The 25,699-nt window shown below is 36.4% G+C and overlaps 1 protein-coding gene across 1 annotated transcript; it reads right to left on the bottom strand.

The window, feature by feature from the left end:
* Window positions 1-416: 416 nt before the first annotated feature.
* Window positions 417-25,335, bottom strand: cep120 (centrosomal protein 120). Its single transcript, XM_054611120.1, is given in 21 exon segments — window positions 417-502; window positions 1,123-1,360; window positions 1,919-2,064; window positions 11,708-11,806; window positions 12,489-12,611; window positions 13,239-13,400; window positions 14,406-14,498; window positions 14,610-14,699; window positions 15,268-15,423; window positions 16,189-16,285; window positions 16,393-16,575; window positions 17,917-18,066; window positions 19,007-19,199; window positions 19,281-19,497; window positions 19,899-20,123; window positions 20,569-20,766; window positions 21,178-21,326; window positions 22,181-22,325; window positions 22,439-22,553; window positions 23,530-23,686; window positions 25,110-25,335. Coding segments are annotated over 20 exon segments (2,964 nt in total). The 5' UTR covers window positions 25,159-25,335; the 3' UTR covers window positions 417-502; window positions 1,123-1,143.
* Window positions 25,336-25,699: the final 364 nt, after the last annotated feature.

The raw sequence follows: 25,699 nt of genomic DNA, 5'->3' as shown, positions 1-25,699 counted from the left end.
TTTATATAAACATATATATATATATATAAACATATATATGATATATATAATATATATAAATATATATATATGTTTATATATATATATATATATAAATATATATAAACATATATATATGTTTATATAAATAATTTATTAATGTCAGTTTATATATATGTTTTTAAATATGTTTATATATGTTTATATATATATATATATTTATATAAACATATATGGTTTATAGTTTTTAAAGGTCCAGACATGCAAAACTAGTGGAATGATCCTTTAAAGGACAGATTGTTTATATTTAGACTGATCAAGTTATTGATCGCTGGTATCGTTCCTATTCTTCATACTGAGTGATTGAAAGATGTTTAAAGGATTACACACAGCCGACGGACACATTTACACTTGTATGTGCTGGTACTGGTGTAAGTGTCTCTGGGGAGGGAGGGGTCGGCTCACTGGGATCTGAGGAGGAGTGGGGGGGTATGAACTGGTGACAGACCAGTGGCTTCATCTCCTGTGGGAGGAGAGAAGAGTCGGTAAATATCAGCTCACGTTAAAACCCCCAGAACCTCCATATTGCTTTTAAAAAAACAACATAAAAGGATAGTTTGGATGTTTGAAAGTGGGATCGTATGAGGTACTTCTCCATAGTACTCCATGGACAATATTACTTTCAATTTTGCTTTTTATTACTTTTAAGCATTGCGTTAAAACACGGTAATTTCTGCACTTCAGGCTACACTTATATTATTAGTATTATAATATTTGTAGGATTAGATTTCAGTGGAAAAAAATCCAAAAGTCAACATTAACTCAAACAAAAAAAATGATGTAATCCTTTCCTAAATTCACAACATGTTTTTATCAAACAAATATTCAGCTTCAATCCATATTTGTTGGCGTTTAACATTTCAAAAACAAAATTTTCACTGCAGTAAAAAACAGTTTTTTTACCCGTTTTCCGGTAAACACTTCGAGTTCGAGCAGCAATCTAACAGCACAACTTACATTCATATTACAAAAATACGGTGATGGTTTCATAAATTACGCCCACGTTAAAAGCTTCATTCGAAAACCTTATTAGAAGTTTCAAAATATATCCTATCTATCAGGGGGATGAAAGGTCTGGTTTACCTGCTGTCTCCTGATTGGCCGTCAGAGGTCCCCTCTGTCCCTCATGGAGTCCTGGATCTGTCTGTTGAGCTCGGCGATGATCCGGTCCTCGTGGGTGTAGACGCCGGTCCTCAGCAGAGTGTCTCTCTCCTCCAGCAGGCGGCTCAGGTGTTCGCCTGAGGCCTCGTTCAGGGGCGGAGTGGGGGCGGGGCCACCCAGGGAGGAGGCGGGGCCTAACCTGTCCTCCTGCTGCTTTAATCTGACAAAGAAAATATCAAATTTTAATTTGATAAATTACATACCAACAGAGCACTTTATTTATAGCTCCAGAACATACATGAATTTACATTTAACAAAAACTAATAAAAAATACAACATTAGTAGCAACATAGACATTTAGCTACCTATTTATACCTGTACAAATCACACTATATTTATATTTATTTGACTGCCTGTTTATACATGTACACATCACACTATGTATTTAATTTGCTACCTGTGACACATCAGAATATATATCTATTTTATTTTGCTACCTGTTTATACCTATAAAATTAAACATACTGTAATTTGTACATCTGTATTTTTATAATATAGTTTATATTATTTTATATTAATTATTATATTTTATTCCTATATATTAGCAGTTAAATCATTTTATGTCTTTGTTAAAGGAAGCGACGTCTTTCCTGTAATTGTTTATGAAAATAAAGAACTTGAAACCTGAGTGACTTGTCATCATATTATCTAATTAAAAATGATTCAGCATTTATATAAACATGATGAGCTTCTTCATCTTCATCATCCTCTTCATCACCTGTTGAGCTCGTTCCTGATGTCGTCCAGCTCCTGTCTCTCCTGGTGGACCGCCTCCTTCTGCTCGGTTGCTAGGTAACGCAGCCTCATGGCCTCCAGCTCCGCCTGCTGCTTCTTCAGACGCGTCATGGCGTTTTCCTGCTCCCGCTGCACAAAAACAAAAAAAACACAACAAAATATAAAGCTGTGAATACTTTATACTGTTTTTTTTTTACAGTGAACAAGACTTTTAAAACTTTAAACTTTAAAACTTTATTTATACTCAGTGTATTCAGAATGTGAGTATCAATCTGGGTTTTTACAGCAGTCAGCGACACATTTAAAGGAGAAACACAACTACTTTTAAACTTTATGAAAGACCTGGACGACAACAGGTGTTTGGATATAAACAAATATCGCAACTCCGACCTTTTCAAGAAGGTGTTTGAAGGAATAAAAGAGGGAGGCTGAGTTCACACGGTCTAAAGTCCGGTATGCATGGATATTAATTTTCATTAGACCTGTGTTATAGGAGCAAAAAAAAAAAAAAAAAAAAACCCATAGCGCCGTGCTTTTCTACGGATCAAATGTGAACTGAGAACATTTCAAAATAAACCTCTGACCCCCGACGCTGAAATGTGTTCGTCTGGATGCCAAAGAGCTGTTTCTCCTAATTACACCGAGTCGGTGATAAATTTGTCTGGTTTCACATTTTCATAAAAAAAACTCCCTGAGAATTTTTTTTTTTTTTTTAATGCTGCAGGACTTGGAAGAATTCACACGAACACGATGAGAACAGAAAAGAAAAACTTCATAAAAACGCCTTTTAAAAATAAAAAAAGTCGTATTTCACTCAGCTGCTCCGGCCTCCAGCTCAGACTTCCCCAAAATTACCCATAATGCCACTCTGTGCTCTGACTACTTAAAGCTGGACGTTAATAAATCAAGCAGGAAAAACAAAAACACTATATGAACCACAGCTGTGGTTGTAAATCAAAAAGGAATTTACAGGTTTAAAACCAACAACCTGCTGGTGCTCATCCTCACCAACGCTTAACCTATTCATCCTCTCACGCAAACGGGGGCAGAAAAAACGACAAAAAACAAACATGGCGACCAGCAGACGTGAGGAGATTTGAGAAGCTGGAACCCGTCGGTGTGTTCTTGTGACACAGAGCAGAACAACCGGCCGGCTGGTTCTGGACGGGAAAAACTAACATTTTCACTTTACTGCCCGACCGCTTTTCACACGGCTGATCACCTCACCTCCTCACAGAAAACACACACACACACACACACACACACACACACACACACACACACACACACACACACACACACACACACACACACACACACACACACACACACACACACACACACACACACACACAGTGTTGACTCAGGCTCAGCTCTCTGCGGACCATTAGCCGTCTGTATTACGGGACGTTTTAAGGCTAATTACTAGAAAAACAAACACGCTAAACATTTTCTCTAGTGCCCGCTGCCAAGGACAATCTGAGGGCCGAGGCCTGAAACAATTAGAGGACGAGGTGATACCGAGGCCTCGGCGGGGGGAGAGGAGGGAGGAGGAAGGAGGGGTGAGAGACAAAAGCTACCAAAAGCTCAGGCTCCTGAAGTCGATATTTTAAAAAAAGTTATTACATCATGAAACTTCCAGCAGATACAGCTGAGGAGGAGCTCCGTACAGATACTGATGGAAACAACAATGTTTATTTAACTGTATAAATCTTATCGTTGCTCTATATAGTACTATGTGTATATATATATATATATAGTTTTGGGTACTTTTTTTTGTGTAGTCTTGATTTTCCCTGTAATAAAAGTTCTGCTCCTCTATAGAAACAGAACAATCATGACTAGAAGTAGAGAGAACTTGCACGTCTTTAGTTCAGAATTTAAAAAATAATAATTCAGGTTTTCAAAATGATAAAATCAGTTATAATGATTTCTGTCATTATAACTGATTTTAAATTGGAAAACAATGGAATCTATACATTTAACATTTTTCCAAGTGTCTAAAAGTGTTTCCAAAAAATTGGAGGCTCCATGAATTATAAAGGTTGAACTATTCTCCTCTCTGCTCTGTGTTCAGCAGCCTGAAGTTCAGTCAAAAGTTCACAGATTTCTTTGTCACATGACTGTTGGTCTCTGATGAATCAATCATGACTTCATAGTTTCACTGAGGAGCTCAGAATTTAATGTTTTTTTTTACAGAATCTGGTTAAAGCAAACGGTTTATTTATCTAGAATAAAATGTTTTTGATGAAATATCACGACTTTAAGCTTAGTTTCAGTTGCTTTTTCTGAAGGATGCATTCTTCATACATGATGTGTTGAATGACCGTTGATTGTTTAAAGAAAACAATCCACGATGAAGACAGAGTTGAAGAACATCACAATAAACCCATCGTTATTTAGAGAACATGTCGTCGCCACAGCAACAAGTTCTGTCCTTGTATGATTATTTCTTAGAGCTCAGAAGCTAAACGGCGAGGTGTCATGTCAGATGGTTAATGAAACATGAGTCAGCAGAAGATCAAACAGGATGACTGATGTTAAAGAGCAGACAAGCTGTGATCCGCAGAGGGACTGAGAGGAAGTCCAGGTTTCAGACTGTGGGGGGGAGGTGATTTTAGGGATGGATGACCAGAGAATGACTTCCTCCTCCCCCACACTCCCCTCCGTCTCCCCTCCATTACTTGCCTCCACTTTCAGAGGTCAGCAGTGGGGGGACGGGGACGGCTCGTACAGAAACATGTGGATGCACTTTACTCAGATCATATGGAGTTTTTCTGAGCAGCTCAACACCTGCAGGAGATCGGGGGGGGGAGGGTTTCTATCCCAAAAACTTTCTGAGGTGTGATGGATAAAACACAACTTCGACCTCACGTTAGAGACAAATGAGATTTTTTGCCAAAACGGCTGAAATCGCAGAAAAGTGTGGTATAAATATGAAAAGTCTGTTTAGTGTAAAGAGCTGGTTTCACACCTGAGGGGGTTTACCTGCTCAGATGAACAGGAGAGTGACAATTTTACATCGTTTAAAAGAGATTAAAAGCTGCTGTTGAACTGATTCAATGAATTTCACAACTTTTATTTTACAAATGTAAATCTTCTCAGGGCCGTCTTTTGATTATTATATTATTTATTTGTGAAAATAGTGAAAAATCTCCATAAAAATGATGCAGAGCCAAAAAAACACGACTTCATTTGCCTAATTTCATACGCCCAAAACTCAAATATACTCAGATTATAATCATATAAAAAAAGAAAAGCTGAAAATGATCACATTTAAGAAGTTGAAACCAGAAAAAGTTTGACATGAATTAACCATGAGTTCCCATTTTTATAAACACAAACCAAAACTTAATGTTATTAACGCAACTACAAAGCAAAAAAATCAAGGCGGCACACGGAACCCAGGGTTACGTTTTATGACCTCACAGTGTTCAAACTGGTCACATTTAGTTATAAAGGTTAAAACTGCTGGAGGGGAAACACAAAACCAACTGTTGATAATCCTCTAAATGAAAAACTGGCAGTTTACAAGCCAAAAATGTATTTTATTATTAATTAATCTGGCCTATTTTATTTGAAAAAGGCTTCTTAATTGTCAAAAAAAGTGAAAATGACGATCACGATTAATTCTCAAAGTGACATCTTTAACTGTTTTGTTTAACCATCATATGTGAGATAGAAAAAAGCAGCAAATCTTCATAAATAAGAAGCTAAAACTACAGATTGTTTGACATTTTCTAAGCAATTGTTTATCAACTTTCCAATATTTTTCTCTCTCAACCGACTAATCGAGCAATTGTCTGATTGCTCGATTAGTCGGTAATCATACAGTGACATTGTTGAGAAAAATAAATGTACAATGTTTTTGTTAAACGTTATCACTTTTTGTTTAATTATTTTTGTTGAAACAGATAAAAAAAATAAACTGTTGTTTTCATAAACATCAGACTGAATAATGCCTCAGTTAACCCTGGAGGTGAGATCTGCTCCACAAGGGTCAAATAACTCCTCGGCAGTATTTATCTTTGAGTGTTTCAAGGTTAAGATCAGTGTTGTTCAGGCGACTCCGGTTGGTTTTTAGAGCGATAAGGACGAGATAAGAGTTTAAGAATGTGGTCTGTTTGTGTGAGATAGAAGCTGCTGGAAACTAAACTTTAATATAAAGATTAAAACAACAGAGCACACTGATGTTTTCCTTCAGTGGTCTTTGACTACAACTGGGTGTTTTCATAACAAGAAAATACTTATTTTAGTCATGTTTTCGACAAACAGTCTACAAAACTCTTTATTCATTTAGCAAAACAAGATAAAGTTAAATGTTGTCTGAACAAAAGCAGGAATAAAAATGTTAAATATTTTGGCAGAATGTGTAATTAAATCAGGAACTATCTGATCAATAGTTAGTAAACAAGACTAAAGTATGAGCAGGATTTTACAACTTTTATTTTTTCTTCATTAATTAATCTGTGGATTATTTTCTTAAGGATTTTATCTATACTATGTTAAAAATAGTAAAATCACACTTAGGTAAAAGTGAATGTTTTAGCCCAAAAAATATAAAAAATTGTATTGATTATCTGGATGTTTTCTGTATTTGACACTTTCTGATTCATCTGTATCTGTTTTTTTTCAAAGATGTCAACAGTCCAGTTTCCGATCTAACTGAGGTGAAAGTCGTTCAATGTCCTCACTGTGTGAATCATAGTGGTAAATACAGTAATCCTGATATCTGACATTTGTGCTGGTTGGATCAGTCTGTTCACAAAAATGTCCCAAAAATGTGTAAATGTCAAAAATGTCACATTTACTGTTTTAAAAAAAAGAGAAAACAAGTTAGTTGTAAATTAATTTACATAGGCGCTGTGAATACATTCTGCAAGAACATTTTAGGGAGATATACATTTTGTCGCATTAATAAAAAAAGAAAAGTGGTCACAATAGAGAAAGATGTTCACCATCATTTGAAAAAACAGTACTTTCTGTTCTAACAGGAACGATTAGTTTGTGCTTTTAAGACAGTTTGATGAAATTCGACACTAAAGAAAAAAGTAGGGGAGGTTTTTGGGTATTTATATAAAAGTGTTGTTGCATAAAGACTTTTTAAAATGTGCATCTATGAAATACAACTGTTCCTCTTCGTGGTTTGTTGATTTAGTTTTTCACAGTCTGAGTTCTTACATTGACAATCTCTGTTATAATCGTGTTAATATTACATGAAATCCATCGTTTTCATCAACCTCCCTGACCTCCCAGTCTGGAGCGCCATCATATTCCAGCAAAGACCAGTGGGAACCATCGGAGAGTCTCCACTGGGACCAGTAACGCCGAGTCAGCCGTTTGACGGACAGTTTTTTATACAGACAGACTCATGAGAGAGGGCAGCTTTTAGTCTGGACGGCCACGGAGGGAATTGAACCCCAAACTGTGAAGGACTGAGTGACTGATAAACAGTCCGGGTATCAACGCTCAGAACTTCTGGAGTTTATGCTGAAGTATTTATGTAATGTGTCACTGAGTAGGTTCAGACTTTTCTCCTGATGTTTGGAGCATAAAAAAAAAAAAAATACAGCTGCATTTTGTCATGTTCAATAACAATAAATAAATCATAGTTTTGCTAATTTTAGATCAAATGCTAGTTCTCTTTTGGTCCCCAGATCTATAATTTATATAACGCTTTTTAATACCTTCCTAAAATGCACAGCTAATCAGGGTTTTTTCTCCATGGTCGTTCTCCTTTATCAAGATCATAAAGCATGTTCTAAAAGTCTGAACAATGATGCCAAACCGTAAAATTAAAAATACGTTTAATAAATGATTGGCCTCCTGATGTAGTGACCAAATTTATTTAGGCAAAGTTGCTGCTTTTGAGTGGAAATAATTTCACTAATTTTGATTTTGTTTCATTCATTTTTCAGCCAAAATGTCAAACAATCTATATTTGTGAATATTTGCTGTTTTTCTTGTTCTTCTCTGAATAAAAGTCCTTTACTATCATAGAAGACTCAGATATTTGAGGTCAGTATTAATAAAGTGAACTGTTCTTTAGTACAGACGGATCATGTTACAGCTGGATATAAAGACATACATTTTTTCTTTCTTTACCGTCTATAAGAATGAACACGTTTATTTCTCTCTCTCGATACCATCAGCTTTTAAAAAAAGCCAAATCTAGTTTCCTGACTTTCCACTTGGACTGTAAAAACACCAAATTTAGCTTCTAGACTCACAACTTTAATCTCTTTGTCCCAATATTTTTGCTTCAGAAAAGACCAACTTAAAGTCCTTGTCCCAATATTTTGAATCTTAGAAAAAAAAAAGAAAAAAGACCAAAGCTGACTCTCTGATCTAAAAACCTCGGAGCCGTCTGGACATCAATTCTCGCTCTGCACCTCCTGGGTTGAAAAGCACATTATTCCCTCGGACGAGGAATTTTTATGATCCGACTTGAGCTAAACAGAACGCCAAGCGAGGCGCTGAGAGGAGAGAATAAATAGGAGAGGAGAGGCCGAGAAAAACCAAACAAGAGCCGGCTTTAAAAAAAAAAAAAAAAAAAAAAACACGCAGAGAGCCAAAGACGGATGGTCGTGTAAACACACAAAAAAAAAGAAAAGAAAGTGAGAGTGTGACATGTGAATAGTAAGCGCCCAGCTAGCTTGTTGCTCAACGCAAAATCCCAGGGATGATTAATAGACAGGGGGGTGACACTCAGCACCGAACCCCCTTAGAGTGGCATAAATCACACCGTGTTTTCTTTACAATGATGTGGCACTTAGAGGGGGGGAGACGGAGGGAGAGAGAGAGGAAAAAGAAAAGAAAAGGAAAAGACAGGAGATTAAAAACTGAAAAAAGGAGGAAGGAAAATTAAGGTTTAAAATGAAAGAAATTAAGTAGGAGGTGGAGAAAAGATCAGAAGGGAGGACAAATATGTTAAGGGCTGCTTAAAGAAATAAATAAGGGGTCTATATAGATATAAAAATATGAGAGAGAAAGAAAAAGATGGAGGTAAACGGTGGACAAAAGAGGTAAAAGAAGAAAGAAGGTAAATAAAGATATACAAATATGAGAAAGAAGGTAAATAAAGATGGAGGTAAACTGCGGACAAAAGAGGTGAAAGAAGAAAGAAGGTAAGTATAGATAAAAAATATGAAAAAGAAAGAAAAAGATGGAGGTAAACGGTGGACAAAAGAGGTGAAAGAAGGCAAAGAAAGAAAGAAAAGGATGGAGGTAAACAGTGGAAAAAAGAGGTAAAAGAAGAAAGAAGGTAAAGAAAGAAAGAAAAATATAAAAAGAAAGAAATAGATGGAGGTAAACGGTGGACAAAAGAGCTGAAAGAAGAAAGAAGGCAAGTAAAGATATAAAAATGAGAAAGAAAGAAAAAGATGGAGGTAAACGGTGGACAAAAGAGGTAAAAGAAGGTAAGTAAATAAAGGAAGAGAGGGAAATAAAAGAGAAAGTAGAGGCAGAAGACGATGAAGAAGAAGAAAAAGAAAGTGGTTGAGAGCGATAAAGAGTGACAGAGGGGGAGATAGGTGAGTAGATGGGGAGGAATGGAAGGAGGGGGAGGAAAACCAGAAAGATGGGGGAAGAGATTGATGCAAAAAGAAAAGAGAGGAAAAAAAATGTCTGTCCAGTTTTCCAGCTGGTTGATGTCAGTAACAGTTATTAGTTTGTCAGATAAAGTCTGTGTGTGTTTACATTAGTCTTAGGCCGACTAAAGCCCCACTTAGTGCTCTCTCTGTGTGTGTGTGTGTGTGTGTGTGTGTGTGTGTGTGTGTGTGTGTGTGTGTGTGTAGGGAAAAAGAAAAAGGAAAGAGTGAGCGAGAAAGAAAAAAGAGAGAGAGACTGGTGTGTTTTTACACCAGAGCCAAATATTTAGCTGAGAGAGAAGTAGACAATGTAATGTGTGAGAGCCATCAGTTCAACACACACACACACACATCACACACACACACACACACACACACACACACACACACACACACACACACACACACACACACACACACACACACACACACACACACACACACACACACACACATTTTTAAGTTTATCGGTGTCATGTTACTGCTAAAGCAACCTGTACCTGTCCCGCTGTTATTGCTTCACATTAAAAGCTTTCTACTGGCAAAACCAACGGGATGCTTTTATTGTGAAGGGGTTATTAGAAATTAAATGTTTGTTGCTAATCAGCAACATTAAAAGGTGAAGTCTTTGATGTTTGGTCAGTGAATATATCTTGAAATACTGCAGGAAGTACACACACATATATATATATATATATATATATATATATATATATATTCCAAATATTACTATTAATTTTACTTCCCTAGAAAATAAAAGTATCATAAAGTCCACTACGTTGCTAAAGACTAAACAGTTTATAAAGTAAATAAACTCTACACTAGTTAGACCAACTTCAACCTTTTCTGCAACATGAAACAGTAGTAATTTAACAGTTTGAAAGGTACAACTCTGTATACTTCTAAATACTTTTACTTTTGATAATTTTGCACATTATTCTGTTGATATAACTTTACTTTGAGAGCAGGACTTTAACTTGTATGTCAGTATTGTTGTATTTAATGCTTTTTATTATCTAAAGGAACTTTTAATTTAAGCTGTGACTCTACACAGCCATCCACCACATACATACAGTACTTGTACTCGTGTATTTGGTGTATTTTGGAGTATTTTGGTGTGATGTCGGCTGACGGATGACGTCCTTGCTGAGCTCCGTTTCCTCCTCTCGCTCTGCGTCTTTAAACAGAGCTGTTAAATGTCTCAACACTGTCAGCTTGTCTGCAGCAGCAGATTAAAAACCTGCAGCGCCCTGAAGCCTCCAGAAGTCCCGACGCAGAAAAACTACTGCTCTGAAATATGCACGCTGTCACGACGCAGAGGCCTCCGAGTGGCTTCACATGTCTTTATTTTAGAGTTAAGTTTGTCTCAAAGGTGTTTGGTTTGTTTTTCTTCAGTTAATTTAAATCACTGTTCCAGATTAAAACTGTCTCTGTTGGTGCGTTCAAGGACAGTTCGACATCTGAGATTTCAAGGTCACAAACTTCAACATATCTGCCCGCAAGAAAAACTGAACTACTTATATTTATACGTAGTAATTTATCTGTGTTATCAAGATCGATGGACAGAAGTTTAAAGGGACAGTTCGGCCAAAATCAAAATTAAAATCAATCATATTGGGACTTGATGGCAAATTAAGTATTTTGGGGTGAACTGTCCCTTTAAGAGTCAACTATTCTGATACTCAGAACAAATTCACTGGTTCTTGCTTCTTTAAATATTGTCTGCTTTTCTTTGTTTTCTGTGATTGAGACGAGTATATTTGGGTTTTGGACTGTTTCTCAGACAAAAGAAGACATTTAAAGAGGTCAATAATTAACCTTTTTTTTTTTTACATTTTATAAACCAATCTATAAATGGATTAATCAGGATAATAATAAGTACATTAAATGATAATTAAAACTATTGTTGGTACTTTGAATGCTCCGTTCGAAACTAATTTGAATACATTTTTTATTTGAATACATTTGTATTATTTGAATACATTTAAATTTATTTTCCTAAACCTCTTTACGACTTCTTTAAACTGAAATAAATCTACTCCACACAATAACTAACTGTCTTTTGAATCGATCTAAGATAAAAAAAAAAAAAAAGGCAATGAATGTTTTTTAAAGATGTAAAAACTGATCTCAGGTCTTTTAAAGTGAACTCTCTGAAGACGAGTCCTTCACCGTGAACGTACCTGTTTGAATCTGGCGAGCTCTTTTAAGGCGCGACCCCACTGCTGCTTGTAGTGCAGCTTGGACTTGGTGGTCGACTCCAGCTTCCTCTCCAGCTCCACCTTAAAAACCACAGAGCAAAAAACAACATCAGAGATTAAGAGCATGAAGTCACACAAGATTCTAATACAATGTAAGTTACTTCTCCTCACTTAAAGACTTAATAATTATACTTTAAATTGAGGTTTTATTGCACATCAAGATTTACAATTTTGACAATCTTTCTCTTCTTTGATAGTTTTCTCGTAAACAAACACCAGCACTGGACTGGACGTGCTGCAAATATAAATACCGTCATTGGTGGAAAGTAACTAAGTACATTCACTTAAATAAGTTAGGTAACAGCAGTAAATAAAGCAATTAAAATGAGCTCCACCGTTATCCTATAATATGATAGAAATTATTCTGAAATAGGCCATTTCTGCAAAATGAGTACTTTAACTTTTGGTACTTCAAATAAATCTTGATGCGAATACATTTATACTTTTACTTGAGTAAGATTTTTTTACTTTTACTTGGAACAGAGTTTTTCTAAACTGCTGTATTGATACTTTTACTTATGTAAAATATGTGAGTACTTCTTCCACCTCTGTAAGCTGTATAACTTCCTTCACTAGGTTTTACATAGGATTTTTTTGCTTACATGTGAGGGACAAGTTCCTATTTAAATACCTCCTTCAGTAGTTTTCTTTAACTGTAACATAATAAGTACTTCTTATCTTATCTGTACTGGTGTCAGATTACCTTCTCTAGAGTGAGCAGGTTGACCTCTGACTGCAGTCTGAACTCTGGTCTGACGTTCTGTTGTTCTCTGTAGAGCTGGAACTCTTTCTCCAGCTGTTTGTACCGAGACTCTCCGTCTGTGATCTGGACGACACAAACAGAAAAAGAGAAAGTTATTATTTAATTTAGGGAAACTCAGTTCATGCTGTGTTCAAACCAAACGAAGACGAAAGAAAGAATTTTACTCGCAGGATCATTTGTGTTTATTGCCATCAGTGAGGCTAGATGCATTGGAGAAGAGGGTGAGAAAATGACTCTACTTCTCTCTTGATTTATTCCCTCAGTAAACATTGTAAACATGAGTTTATGGTCTCAATCTCTAGTTTCAAGTCTTCTTCAATACAGCATGATGTTCATTTAGTAAATGATGCTCCATTTAGAGTCAAACAGACCATAAAGCAGGGGATGCTTTAGGGCGGGGCTACACACTGATTGACAGGTCGACACCAGAGACGTATACGGCGTCTCTACGTCACTCCTCCTCACTCCATATATGGTCACTTCTGTTCATTGGTTGCAAAAAAACAACATGGAGACGGCCGTAATCCAAGATGGCGACGGCCAAATCTCTGAACTCGAGGCTTCAGAACATCAGTCCACAAATCAATGATTGACGTCACGATGACTACGTCCTCTTCTTACATTCAGTCTGTGGTTTGAACACACTATAACACAAACACAGGTCCTCTTTCTCCCTCCCTGTGTCTCTACCTGCTGCAGCAGACGGGCTCTCTCGTCCTCCATCAGTCGGACTTTGTCTCTCTCCAGCGCCACCCGGTGGTCACAGTCCAGCTGCAGCCTCCTGCTGCTCTCCTGCAGCTCCCTCTGGGTCATATCGTGTTCGGCCCTCAGCTCCTTCTGCAGCCTCCGAGTCTGGAAACACAAACAGTCACTGTAAGAACACAAGCTGCAAACGCTGGGGTGCATATTTAAAAGTGATGATTTTGATAATCTTATTATTCTGAGTCATTAAAATATTTCAGAACTGATTTCTTAACTAAACATTCAACAGTTAAAGGCTTTTCTTTTCTCTGTTATGCAAAAGTAAACCAAATATCTTTGAGTTATGAACTGACTGTTTTTTCAATTCAAAGCTACTATAAAAGGTTTTTGAACAAAGCTTTGAATATATGTCGTCGTATTTCATGACTTCATTATTAGCAAGATAAAGCAAGATAAAGCGATTAGTCAGATTAAATAAATTTAGTCGTTTTTATTAAATCAACTTTAATGAATATAACTCGTCAGCGCTGCCTCTCTTTGTCTGCGGCAGCCGGGAGAGCAAACAGTTTTTTGACGGCCGTGAACATGTAGTTTTTGAAAGGCTTAATGCCAACAAATAAGGATTCAAGCAGAAAATGTGTTAGATAAAAACTTGTTGTTTCTTTCTTTTTTGAATAAATGTTGGCTTTAGGATTTTACAACTCTCTTAGGGTTATTGGAAAAGTTTTATGATGTGTCGGTAAAATGAGCTTCAGACTTCAGCTCCATTGCAAGTGCTTTTTAATTGTTAAAATATAAGAATTGAGTTTCTTGGAAATAATTCATTCAGCTTTAAAATACATTTTTAAAAATGTAAAATTGACTAAAGGAATCAAAGTTGACTGAGACCAAAACAGCCGATTAGTTGATTAATCGACTAGAAGACCTACATTTGAACATCATATTTTCATTCTTTGTGTAAAAAGAAGTTCAGTGTTTCAGAATCCTGTTAAATTCAAGTTGCACACGTTTTTTTAAAAACTTCCTACTAGTTAAAATTAGTTCCATAATCCCTCTAATCAATGCAGATAACAATTGAACACAGCACTAAACAGACACTTTTGAACAATAACCTAAAAAAACATTTTGTATTAAAGTGTGAAAGGTGAGTCTGACCTCCAGCTCGGCTTCAACCAGCTGTTTCTCTCTTCTCTCCAGATCAGACAGAGTCTTCTGCAGCTGCTCCTCCAGCAGATTATACTCCACCTCCTGCAAACAGTCATCATATATATATGAATATATATTATATTATTGAGTTCATACAGTAGTGTGAAAGCATGGTGGGTATTTGTTTTGTAGGTATAGGTGTGGACTCCTCACCTTCTTCTTGACCAGAGCTTCTCTCTCTCGGTCTCTCCTCCTCCACTCCTCTGCCAGAGCCTTCATGTGACTCAGCTCCTTCCTCTTCAACTGAAACAAACACACATGTTTATTTTAATTAATACTTTTATTTGTGTTCATAATTAATCCAGCAGAATTTGGAACAGTAAACACCTGTTTATATTTTTACACGTGTGACATAGTTAATATACATGTATAATAAAGTAACCATTATATTCATATTGTGCATTTAAATGATGTCTTTCTAGTGTAAGCAGAATAAATCTATTGACATGTGTAACTGTTCATAAATGTTGAAATTAAACTTCTGTCATATTTTGAAGTGTCTTATTTGTGGTTTGATTTGTTTACTTATTTGTTGTGTTGCCATTTGAGTGAAATGGAAATATAACTGGAATAACTTGAAACCCCCCCAAAAAACTGAGAAAATACTAATAATATTATTTTAGTAGCAAACTTGTGAACTCATCCTTCTGTTTGCTATTAATCACACATACAGATTATTTATGTTCTCTGTTTGAAAAAAGAACATATTTGTATCTACATTATGTAATCCATTACATTTCTTCATGTTCACTTTTTGTATCATCTTTTTATTTATTTTATTTTCCACCTTTACTTCCTGTCCCGTGTTTACCTGATCATCAAACAGGTCCTCCTGCTCCTCCTTCCACAGCTCCAGCTCCAGGGCCGTGCGGTACTCCAGGGTGTCTCTGGGGGCCGTCGGGGGGGGCCACATTCAGACCGGGTGCTGCAGGGTGGGGGGCGGCTGGGCCGGGGCCGCGGGTTCACTCTGATGACATATGAGGTATTAGGTACATTTATATTATATAGGGCAATCAAATACACTATAAATTCCACCTTTACAAAGTTAATCATGGTCAGTTTTGATTGGCTCTGTCAGATAATAATAATAATAATAATAATAATAATAATAATAATAATGACTTTATTTATTCAGCACCTTTAAAAACAGAGTTTACAAAGTGCTTTGACAGACAAAGCAGCAAACAGCAAGACAATAAAACAACTGAAAGCTCAACAAACTAAGGTAAGAAATAAACCCTGATAAAACAGAATAGATGAAACAATAAAAACAAATCGATAGGATAAAAAAATATATATAAAAACATTTGAATTAATAAAAGTTATAAAAATAATAATAAAATAGATAAAAAATTAAATTAAATAGATAAAAATTAAATAGTATAGTAAAATAAAATAAATTAGTAAAACCAATAATAAAACAATACATTAAAGAGACGACATCACATTAAACCCAGTCGGTAAAAATGGGTTTTAAGAAGTGATTTAAGATCTTTTTTTTATGCAACCTGGCAATCAACTGATTGGTTTAAAATAAATTCGGGCAAAACAATATCAAAATACACACATTTAATCCCCTTAAAAGTGTCTGAACCAAAACTATTTTATATTATTTGACAGAAAGTCTAAAGATGCTGCTGTATCTTCCTTTATTCTGCTTCATTTCCTGTATTAACGGTGCTTTTCAGGTAAAGTTTATTATTATAATTATTAATATTATTATCAGTCTCACCTGTGAAGAGTCAGACACGATGACCTCTCTGGCTTTGACCAACCCGAGGTCCTCCAGCGTTGCCACATAGCTCAACTCTGCCACCTTCTCACCGGGACTAAAGGATGTAAACACAGTTATTTAACAGGTGTTATAACAGGTGTGTGTGTGTGTGTGTGTGTGTGTGTGTGTGTGTGTGTGTGTGTGTGTGTGTGTGTTTCTCACCTTTGTGTCGTGACCACGGGGATCCGGTCCTGGTGAGTCTGCCTCCAGCTCTGCTCCCCCGTCGATGCCAGGAGTCCGGTCCTCTCAGAGCTCAGCAGGTGAGACAGCTGGACGGAGGCTCGTCCAATCAGCTGGTCTCTGCTGGTGGAGTCCCTGTGCCAGACCTCCACCACCAAAGGAACTCTGAGAGAGAGAGAGAGAGAGACAGACAGAGAGACAGAGAGAGAGAGAGAGAGAGAGAGAGAGAGACAGAGACAGAGACAGAGAGAGACAAGGAGAGAGAGAGAGAGAGAGAGACAGATACAGAGAGACAGAGAGACAGACAGACAGACACACACACATTATATGTTACAGTGCATCTTCACAGAGGCAGAAACAATGTGAAGACACAGTCCTATAGCACCACCTGCTGGTCAAACATGATTCTGCAGAACATAAAGAGGATATTATCATGGAAGCAGTCACACTAGTAGAATAGAATAGTATCATTTAAAATGTATTAAAACCTTTTAACATAGAAAATTAGTCTACTTTGCAGTGCAGGATATAAACTCCCTTGTTTATTAATTAAATTTAGTTCAGATCAGAACTTATTCATTCAATTTTTCTTGATATTTTCTGAAAGATTTAGTTGTCACCCCGAGAAAGTAGATATATTTTTTAAATAAAGATGAAACATTAAACAGAAATATATGTATTCATTTTATGTCAACTCTCACTTTTGGTGGGAAAACATGAAGATTACATTTACAATTTTTGTTCCTTCCAACAATGCTAATACAACAGGTATAAAAGAAAACCATGTAAAAAAATTAGTACGCAAGACATTAAATAGTGCAGATGTTAAAATATAAGAATAAAATAGAATGTATTATAAAATATCACACTGTGGTAGACTTTTGTACAATAGTGATAAAATGAATAAACTGTAATGAGAATAGAAAACATAGATATAATTATATATATTTTTTCTTTTCTCATTACAGTTTATTCATTTCTTTCTTTCTTTATATATATATATATATATATATATATATATATAAATAAAGGGTTATAAAGTGTACAGGTGTTTATTGTTGTTCTCGTGATTATCTGACTTCCGCCTGTGAACCAAATTAAATCTCAAAGACATTTAAATTCTACTCTTTTCTAGTTTCAATCTGATAGCAAAAACAAGTACGAATAATCTGACAAATGATTTTATTTTGATGAGAAAAAAACCAAAAAGGGGACATTTCGAAGTGCATTGTTTTATTTTCGTATCCTTATTTTACAAACTTAATTTTTTTAGCATGTGTACATTTTGAATATGTGGTTTTTGCACCTCACTGATAATCTATATTAAGTTTTTTTTGCACTTTTTTCCCCACTTTGTACTGCAACAGCTGCACAACAATTTCCCTTCATGATGAATAATGTTGTATCTTATGTAACTAATAAACAAGAGAGTTTAAAAAACAGACAGTTTAGGATTAAGAGCCTCCGTCTTCACTCAACGGGTCAGTACAGCAGATGTGTTTCTACCTGAGGAAGGTGTCCTGTAGTTGTTGTGGCAGAGCGGCGAAGTCGAAGGCGCAGTAGGACTGAGGCAGCGACGCCTCCATGTTCCTCTGCAGCTCCACAGGAGGGTTGGTCATGATGGGAGCCGCGCTGCCGAAGAACTGATACGAATACCTGAAACAAAAAACAACCACCGTCATTAACCCTCTGAGATTTATACTCCACTCATATTTTACTCTCTGTGGCATCTTTTTTCACTGCAATATAAAAGTCCTGCTCCTCTATGGAAACAGAAATAGCATGACTAGAAGTAGAGAGAACTTTAATATGTCTTTAGTGCAGAATAACTCAGTTATAATGACATAAATCATTAAAAAAAAGTTGAAAGTTCAACTTCTTTGATCATTTCTTTAAAAAAAAAAAAGGAAAACACTGGAATCTATATATCCAACATGTTTTGTGTTAAAAAAGTGGAGGCTCTAAGTGTTATAACTATTCACATTTTATTTCTGTGTTCAGCAGCCTGAAGTTCAGTCAAAAGTTCACACATTTTTCGTCACATGACTGTTGGTCTCAGATGAATCAATCATGGCTTCATAGTTTAACTGAGGAGCTCAGAATTTAATGTTTTTTACAGAATCTGTTTGTAGTAAACGGTTTATTTGGGTTCGAGATTTTAAATGAAACATGTAGAATAAAATGTTTTTGATGAAATATCAGAACTTTAAGCTTAGTCAGTTACACATGAATGTGTTCAAGGACCGTTGGAAAGATGAAAATCTGAGTATGAAGACGTTTTTTTAAAGCTTCTGGCTCTGATAACGGTGTAGTTTTGGTGATTGTTTTAAGAAAACATTCTTTTCGATCCTGCAAGTTTTGGGATTCAGATGTTTTAACGATTAGGCCACTGTACTGCACTTAATGGATGGTAACCGTTTTATAACGCTTATATAAAGCACTTTAAAGACTTTACTACACATGAAATCAAAGGGCGAACATTCCCAAAATGTTTTTTGTGACCTTGTTTCTTTACAGTGAAGCTCATAAGTGAACTTCCTGACTAACAGGACCTTCTGGAGGAAGCGGAGACGAAGATGAAGATGAGTTATTTCACCTGAGCGTAGCAGCGATGGGATGCGTCACGCTGAGGTTCTTCAGGCTGCGGAGGTCCAGAGAGAAGCAGTAGTGGTGGGCGGAGGAGGGGATGGACACTTTGGGAGCAGAGACACTGACGGAGGACGCTCCGCCTTCTGCTGTTGCTTCAGTCCGACTCTGCTGCTGCTGCACAGGAAGCTCCAGATCTGCAGCTGGACACATGAACAAACACGTTAATCCTCTTTGGTTTTCTCTGAATCTGTCTGGATCACATGTGGCGTCTTCGGTCTCACCTGCCAGCAGTCCTGCCGGCTCTTTGCCTCGCTGGAGCTCCTCCAGGAGACTCTCAGCTTCACTCTCTGTGTGAGAGGAAAGAGGAGGAAGAGGAGGACCAGGCGGAGATGACACTGGAGGTTTTAGAGCCGGAGAGGAGCTGCGAGGTCTCTGTGCAGCCGGAGGAACCGAGGGTGGAGGGGCGGAGTGTTTCTGAGCTTCTTTAGTCCCTAAAGACTGGAGAAAGAAGGAAGTACGATGTAGACTGTAAACAACCAATCTGTGTTTAAATCAACAGGAGGAGAGCTAGTAACGCTAGCAGCACTGCTAACGGCTAACAGGAGGAGAGCTAGTAACGCTAGCAGCACTGCTAACGTCTAACAGGAGGAGAGCTAGTAACGTTAGCAGCACTTCTAACAGCTAACCAACGGAGGTTCAGTTCAGTTACTTTATGATGCGTTCAGGCTCTGTTCAGTGAAAATGAGTATTGTCTGAAGGTAAATTATGACGTTATCATGATGTGTTCACATGATAACAATCTGTAAAATGTAGTGTTGGTGATAAACTAGTGCTAGTATAACATTTAGTATTTGTGAATAGAATTATTATTGTTCCTATGTTAACCGTCACATCTGTACCTGTGGTGTGACCTCCTCCCTCCTCAGGGTGACAGCCACCCCCACGGTTGGCTGCAGGTCGGCGGGCAGAGCCGGCAGCGTCCGTTTGGTGCGTTTAGGCGGCTGGAGTATAAACGCTCCCTCCACTGTCGCCGCCTTGTTCTCCAGATCCACAGACACGGCGGACAGAGCAGAGAGAGAGACGTCGGTGCTGCCCAGAGAGTGATTCCCACAGCACAGGTGGATCTGAGGAGGAGAAACATGTATTTATCTAACTAAATATTCAGCTTAAACCCAAATTTGTAGCAGTTTCGCCTTTAAAAAACAATATTTTCACTTTTGACAAACACTTCGCTTCCCTGAAAGCATCTGTTATAACTGATAAATCACAAAAATAACACAAAATCAGACATATGCATGGGTTTTTGCTATCAAGGTAGAGGCTGAAACAGGCCTTAATGATATATATTTAATATTGTTTTATTATTAAGGTTAAATTGGGACCATTTCATGACCTACAGGTTAATTTAAAACCATGATTACAAACTACTCCGCAGTTGAATGCAACCGTTTTTTAACTGTGTTCTGTGTTTGTCTGATTGTTTATTTCCTCGTTATTTATGACATGTTTTCTGTGTGTGTGTGTGTTTTTATTTTGAAACAAAACCAGTATCAGGTATCACCCTCTCACCTGTAAACTGGGCTGCTGAGACAGGAAGTTCTGCAGGATCTGTTTGCTGCTGCGGATGCGTACGGTGGCGCGCTCCGGCTCGAAGTCGGGGCTCAGCAGGTTGTTGAACGGTTCGCTGGTGATGTCGTTACCCAGTAAAGAGTAGTAGAAGAAGAAACCCGACTCCTCCGCTGACAGCTTCATGGTGCTGGGGATCAGCTGTGGAGAACGACAGGAGAACACATTCGGTTCTAGGGGTGTTGCAATATTCACAAAATGTGAATTGTAGTTTGACTTAAAATATTACGGTGGCGTATTGATTCCATTCAGCGAAAACAGGAAATGCTAGTAAGTGCTTTAAATTGTATTTTACATTTGCGTTTATCTGGGTTTAACTATAAAGTATAGTTAAGTAAATGTAAAAGTTAAATATTGTAGATATTTGAGTTTACTAAACTGCATGAATTAAAAATGTTAAATTTGTCTGATCAAAGGTCAGCAAAAAACACAAATTATTACATTTACAAATACACGACAGAAAACCTGGCGTCATGCTAATGTTATCTGAAGGAACACTTTACTGCCCGGTGGAAGCTTAGAGGTCAATATGAGGTCAAAGCACCATCATACCTGCTCTAGTTTGGTAGCAAAGGCCACAGTGACGGACAGGATGAACATGTCAGAGCAGAGGTCAGCAGGTCCGACCTGATGGTAGCCCTGGTCTGGGATCAGTGAGGCCTCCAGCCTGTCTGGCAGCAGGTCAGTGACTGCAGGAGGACCTTCAACAGCAAAATGACAGACAAGAGAAAAAAATATAACAATTATATATAAACAGAACTACAAAATCTCTGCTGAGCACGTTATTTTCCAGCATCATACTGATTTATAATACACACTAATAAGATAAGAGATAAGATAATCCTTTATCCTTTAATATGACAATACTTTGAATTTGATATGCGTCATGTAAACAGTTTAGTCCATTTGGATATTCTGATTGGGGCATTTTCTGATTAAAACATGCCGGATATGCCAAAAAAAAAAATAAAAAATGAGGTTGTAGGAGCATTCTGTGGACGTGTTTACAGTGAATTCAGAATATGAGTCTCAATGGGTATTTTTCACACGGCTTCTTTCTTGTTTTACAACAAGCTCTGTGCGTTGAACACAAACCAACTAGCCAACAGTTTGCAGAGATGTATGGCCAAAAGAAAAGCACACATTTTCAATTATTTCAAACCTTATAAAGGACTTCGATATCATCATGTTTTTGGGATATGAACGCATATATATGGTTGAAGGAATAAAAGAGGGATGCTTCGCTCACACCGTCCAACAAGTGTGCATCGGAAAAAATTAAAGCTTGAAAAATACAGAACCTGCGGTCGGAACAAGAGAGAAATGTCGTTGTTTTTTTTTGTTTAAAGACTTATACGTGATGGGGGTGTTTTACATTAATCAGAGTATGCACAGCTGCAATTAAACAGGTTTCAATTTCATTATGTAAACAGCTTTAAGGGAACTTGTTTTTCTAGAAATGAAGACCAAAAATGATATATTCGTCATATATTCGTGCATGTAAAAGTTGGTGAAAAGCACAAACTGAGGTAACAGTCTTGATGAAGCAGCTGACCTTGTCGGGGCGGGGCCTTCTTGGCTTTGAACCTATCAGGAGAGGGTTCGGAGGGTTTGGCGTCGTTCTCCAGAGACATGCTGAGGAGGAGCGCTGGTCTCAGTTTGGTGTATTTACTGCTCAGCAGAGGGAACCAGCGAGGCTCCTGATGGGACGAAACATAAATCTTGTTACTGGTCCCAGTGAGCAGCAGCTGGTTATCACTGATGGATTCACTTTAACATGTGTGTCAGCTGGACAGAAGGAGGAGAAGTTCACCTGTTGGACCTCCTGCACAGACCGGAGGTCGAGGACGATGTAGCCGACGCTCTCGCTCCTCTTCGTCACAGAGTCGACGGCAAAACACTGAAGCTTGATGGGAGTTCTCTGCAGTCTGAGAGAAGATGAATCCGTATGACACAGTTTAGTCAAAATAATAAAAATAATAAAACGCTAGAGATGGAAAGAGACGTTCATCATGTGGAATTATCCTCTAATCAGAACTTTTCTTAAAACTCACTTTTATCTTATGGCTTTTTTATAAACTGATATTATTTGTAATAATTATTTTATATCTTCGATTTTATCTACTTTTATTATTAAGTATTATTGTAAAGTATTTCTTAGCTTTGTTTTCAAAGGTGTATTATAAAGAAACATATTATTGTTATCATCATTATTATTATTAACATGCCAGGAAATACAATAACAATATATATTTGTATACATTAAATGCAGACTATGTCGCTCAAAGTGCTGTACATTAAAAATAAAAAATAAAAGCTGAAAACCTTCTTTTTACAAATAAAATAAATAAAAGTGGTAAGAAGAAAGCAAACATTTTGCATTTACGTTTTAAGTGTCATTAATGAATATGCCGTATATAAATACAGTTAAATTTATGTTTCCTTGTGAGATACTGCACATCGATTAACAGTTTATATTATAACATATCAGTGCTATAATAATTCAAAATTGCTCTAAAAAGTAGTTGATTAATAAATTGACAAAATATAGAAAACAATTAAGGTATTGTTTTATGTAAAAAATTTAAATATTTGTAGTTTCCAGCTTCTTAAAATGTTTTATGCTTTTCATTGCTTTTACATTAATATAATGTTGCATAATGATGTTTTTTTTTTACATTGTTGGAGATGTTTTATAGACCAATCAATTCATGGATTCATAGAGAAAGAAAATAATGTATTAATTGATTATGAAACCTTTTCAACATACTGCCTGACCAAATATAATGATAATCCATGAGCCCTAAGTGTGTGACTCTCAGTTTAATAATCTTTTTTCTTTTTACTTCACAGCTGACTGATTCTAAACTCTCTTGGTAACGTTGACAGGGTGAAGCTGCAGACCTGTGCTGGTGCAGCGTCCGGCGGTCCAGCTCCCAGGCCAGCTCGGTGCTGAAGTGCGGCTGGTCTCGGTGCTCTACTGGGTCCGTGGCCAGCTGCTCGCCATCGAAGCTTGCCTGGACCACCAGACTGAGACGGGGACTCTTTGGGAAGTGGCGACCTGGTGAAGGAAAAGAGGGGATTTATTTTTCTCTTATAACATATTTACAAACAAAGGGTAAATTAACACCAGGCATGAGTCAAACAAATCAACTTTGTATCTCAAAATAAGTTATATTGTATTATTTCGAAATACTATGTCAACAGCTTGAGAAAGTTTCTCTATATTTTGAGATACTTAGTCATTAACTCAAGAAAGTATGTCATCATAATGATTTCATATTTTCCCGATCACACTGGCAGAAATGGGCTTCCAAACCTAAACCAACTACAACAATTAAATACTGATTTATAGTGACATGTTTCTACATTCCATCTGTTTGCTTGATATACTCACATATTTTCACTGAAGTTAAATATTCAATTAAGTACTTTTACTTGTCCTAAAGTACCAATACTTCACTTTTTTAGAGATCCAGCAGGTAAAATAAGTATTGAACACGTCACCATTTTTCTCAGTAAATATATTTCTAAAGGTGCTATTGACATGAAATGTTCACCAGATGTCGGTAACAACCCAAGTAATCCATACATACAAAGAAAACCAAACAAATAAGTTCAGAAATTAAGTTATGTGTAATAAAATGGAATGACACAGGGAAAAAGTATTGAACACGCTTACTGAAATGTATTTAATACTTGGTACAAAAGCCTTTGTTGGTAATGACAGCTTCAAGACGATGATATAATATATATATAAAATATAAATAATATTATATATAATAAAACATATATAATAGTAAAACATATATAATAGAATAATAAATAATATAATAATAATATATATATATAAATAATATAATATATAATAAAACATATATAATAGTAAAACACATATAATAAATAATAATTAATATAATATATATATAATATAAATATCATATATAATAAAACATATATAATAAAATAATAAATAATATAATATATATAAATAATATTATATATAATAAAACATATATAATAGTAAAACATATATAATACAATAATAAATAATATAATATATATATATATATAATATATAATATATATATATAAAATATAATAAAACATATATAATAGTAAAACACTGAATATTTCACTTTCATCAGTGCTTTTCACGTTTTTTTCCTTCATAATTTACACTATATAAATAAATAACATAACTTAAATAAGTAAAATTTCAAAGTTAAAAAAACATTTTATTCAGTGTATAAATAGTATAATTATGAAGGATTTGAATATAATGTTTGTTATAAAAAAATAAAAAAAATAAAGTTTTCCAGTTTTGAATGACAGCTCAGAACTGCTTTAAATGCTAAAGCTAGTTAGCATGAGCAACAGGCCGCTGGTTGAACGTGTAAACACTGTAAACACTGTAAACACTGTGTTAAGTATCATATAACATGAATATAATGTGTACAGTGTTGAATATAACTTTATCTCACCTTCCAGGACGGACACAACGATGAGCAGCTGGTCGCTCTTTGACGCCATGTTGACATTTGAAACAACTTTAACGGGAAACCACGTGTTTCTTTTTCTTCTTCTTGTGTTTTTATAACTTCGACTAAATCAGAAACTCAACATGTAACACGTGTAGGAAGCAGAGGTGTTTGTTTACTGACGTTTACGTTGGTTAGAGACAACAAACAGCCGCGTTGTTGTCAAGCTTTGGCGCCACCCATTTTGTTTTTGAAAGCGGAAGTGACGACAGAGGCGCGTCTTTGCTCAGCGCCCCCCCTGTCGGTGGGAGGTGGAACTGCACGGCGCTATTTAGTACCACTAATACTGATGCTCCAATACTACAGGAGATAGATGTTCCTTTATTGATCCCCATGGGGGGAATTCGGGTGTTGCAGCAGCTCAAGTACAGAGTACACAGATTAAGATAATAAATAAAATATATTATACTATAAAAAAAATAAAAATAGAACTATAAGACAGCAATGTACAGTCTACATGAGTGCCACTACTACTACTACTACTACTACTACTACTACTACTAATGTACCAGCTGTTAAAGGTAATAAGTACA

This window comes from Anoplopoma fimbria, chromosome 13, assembly GCF_027596085.1.
Source record: "Anoplopoma fimbria isolate UVic2021 breed Golden Eagle Sablefish chromosome 13, Afim_UVic_2022, whole genome shotgun sequence".
Lineage (NCBI taxonomy): Eukaryota > Metazoa > Chordata > Actinopteri > Perciformes > Anoplopomatidae > Anoplopoma > Anoplopoma fimbria.
This window is presented reverse-complemented; position numbering and strand designations above follow the sequence as displayed.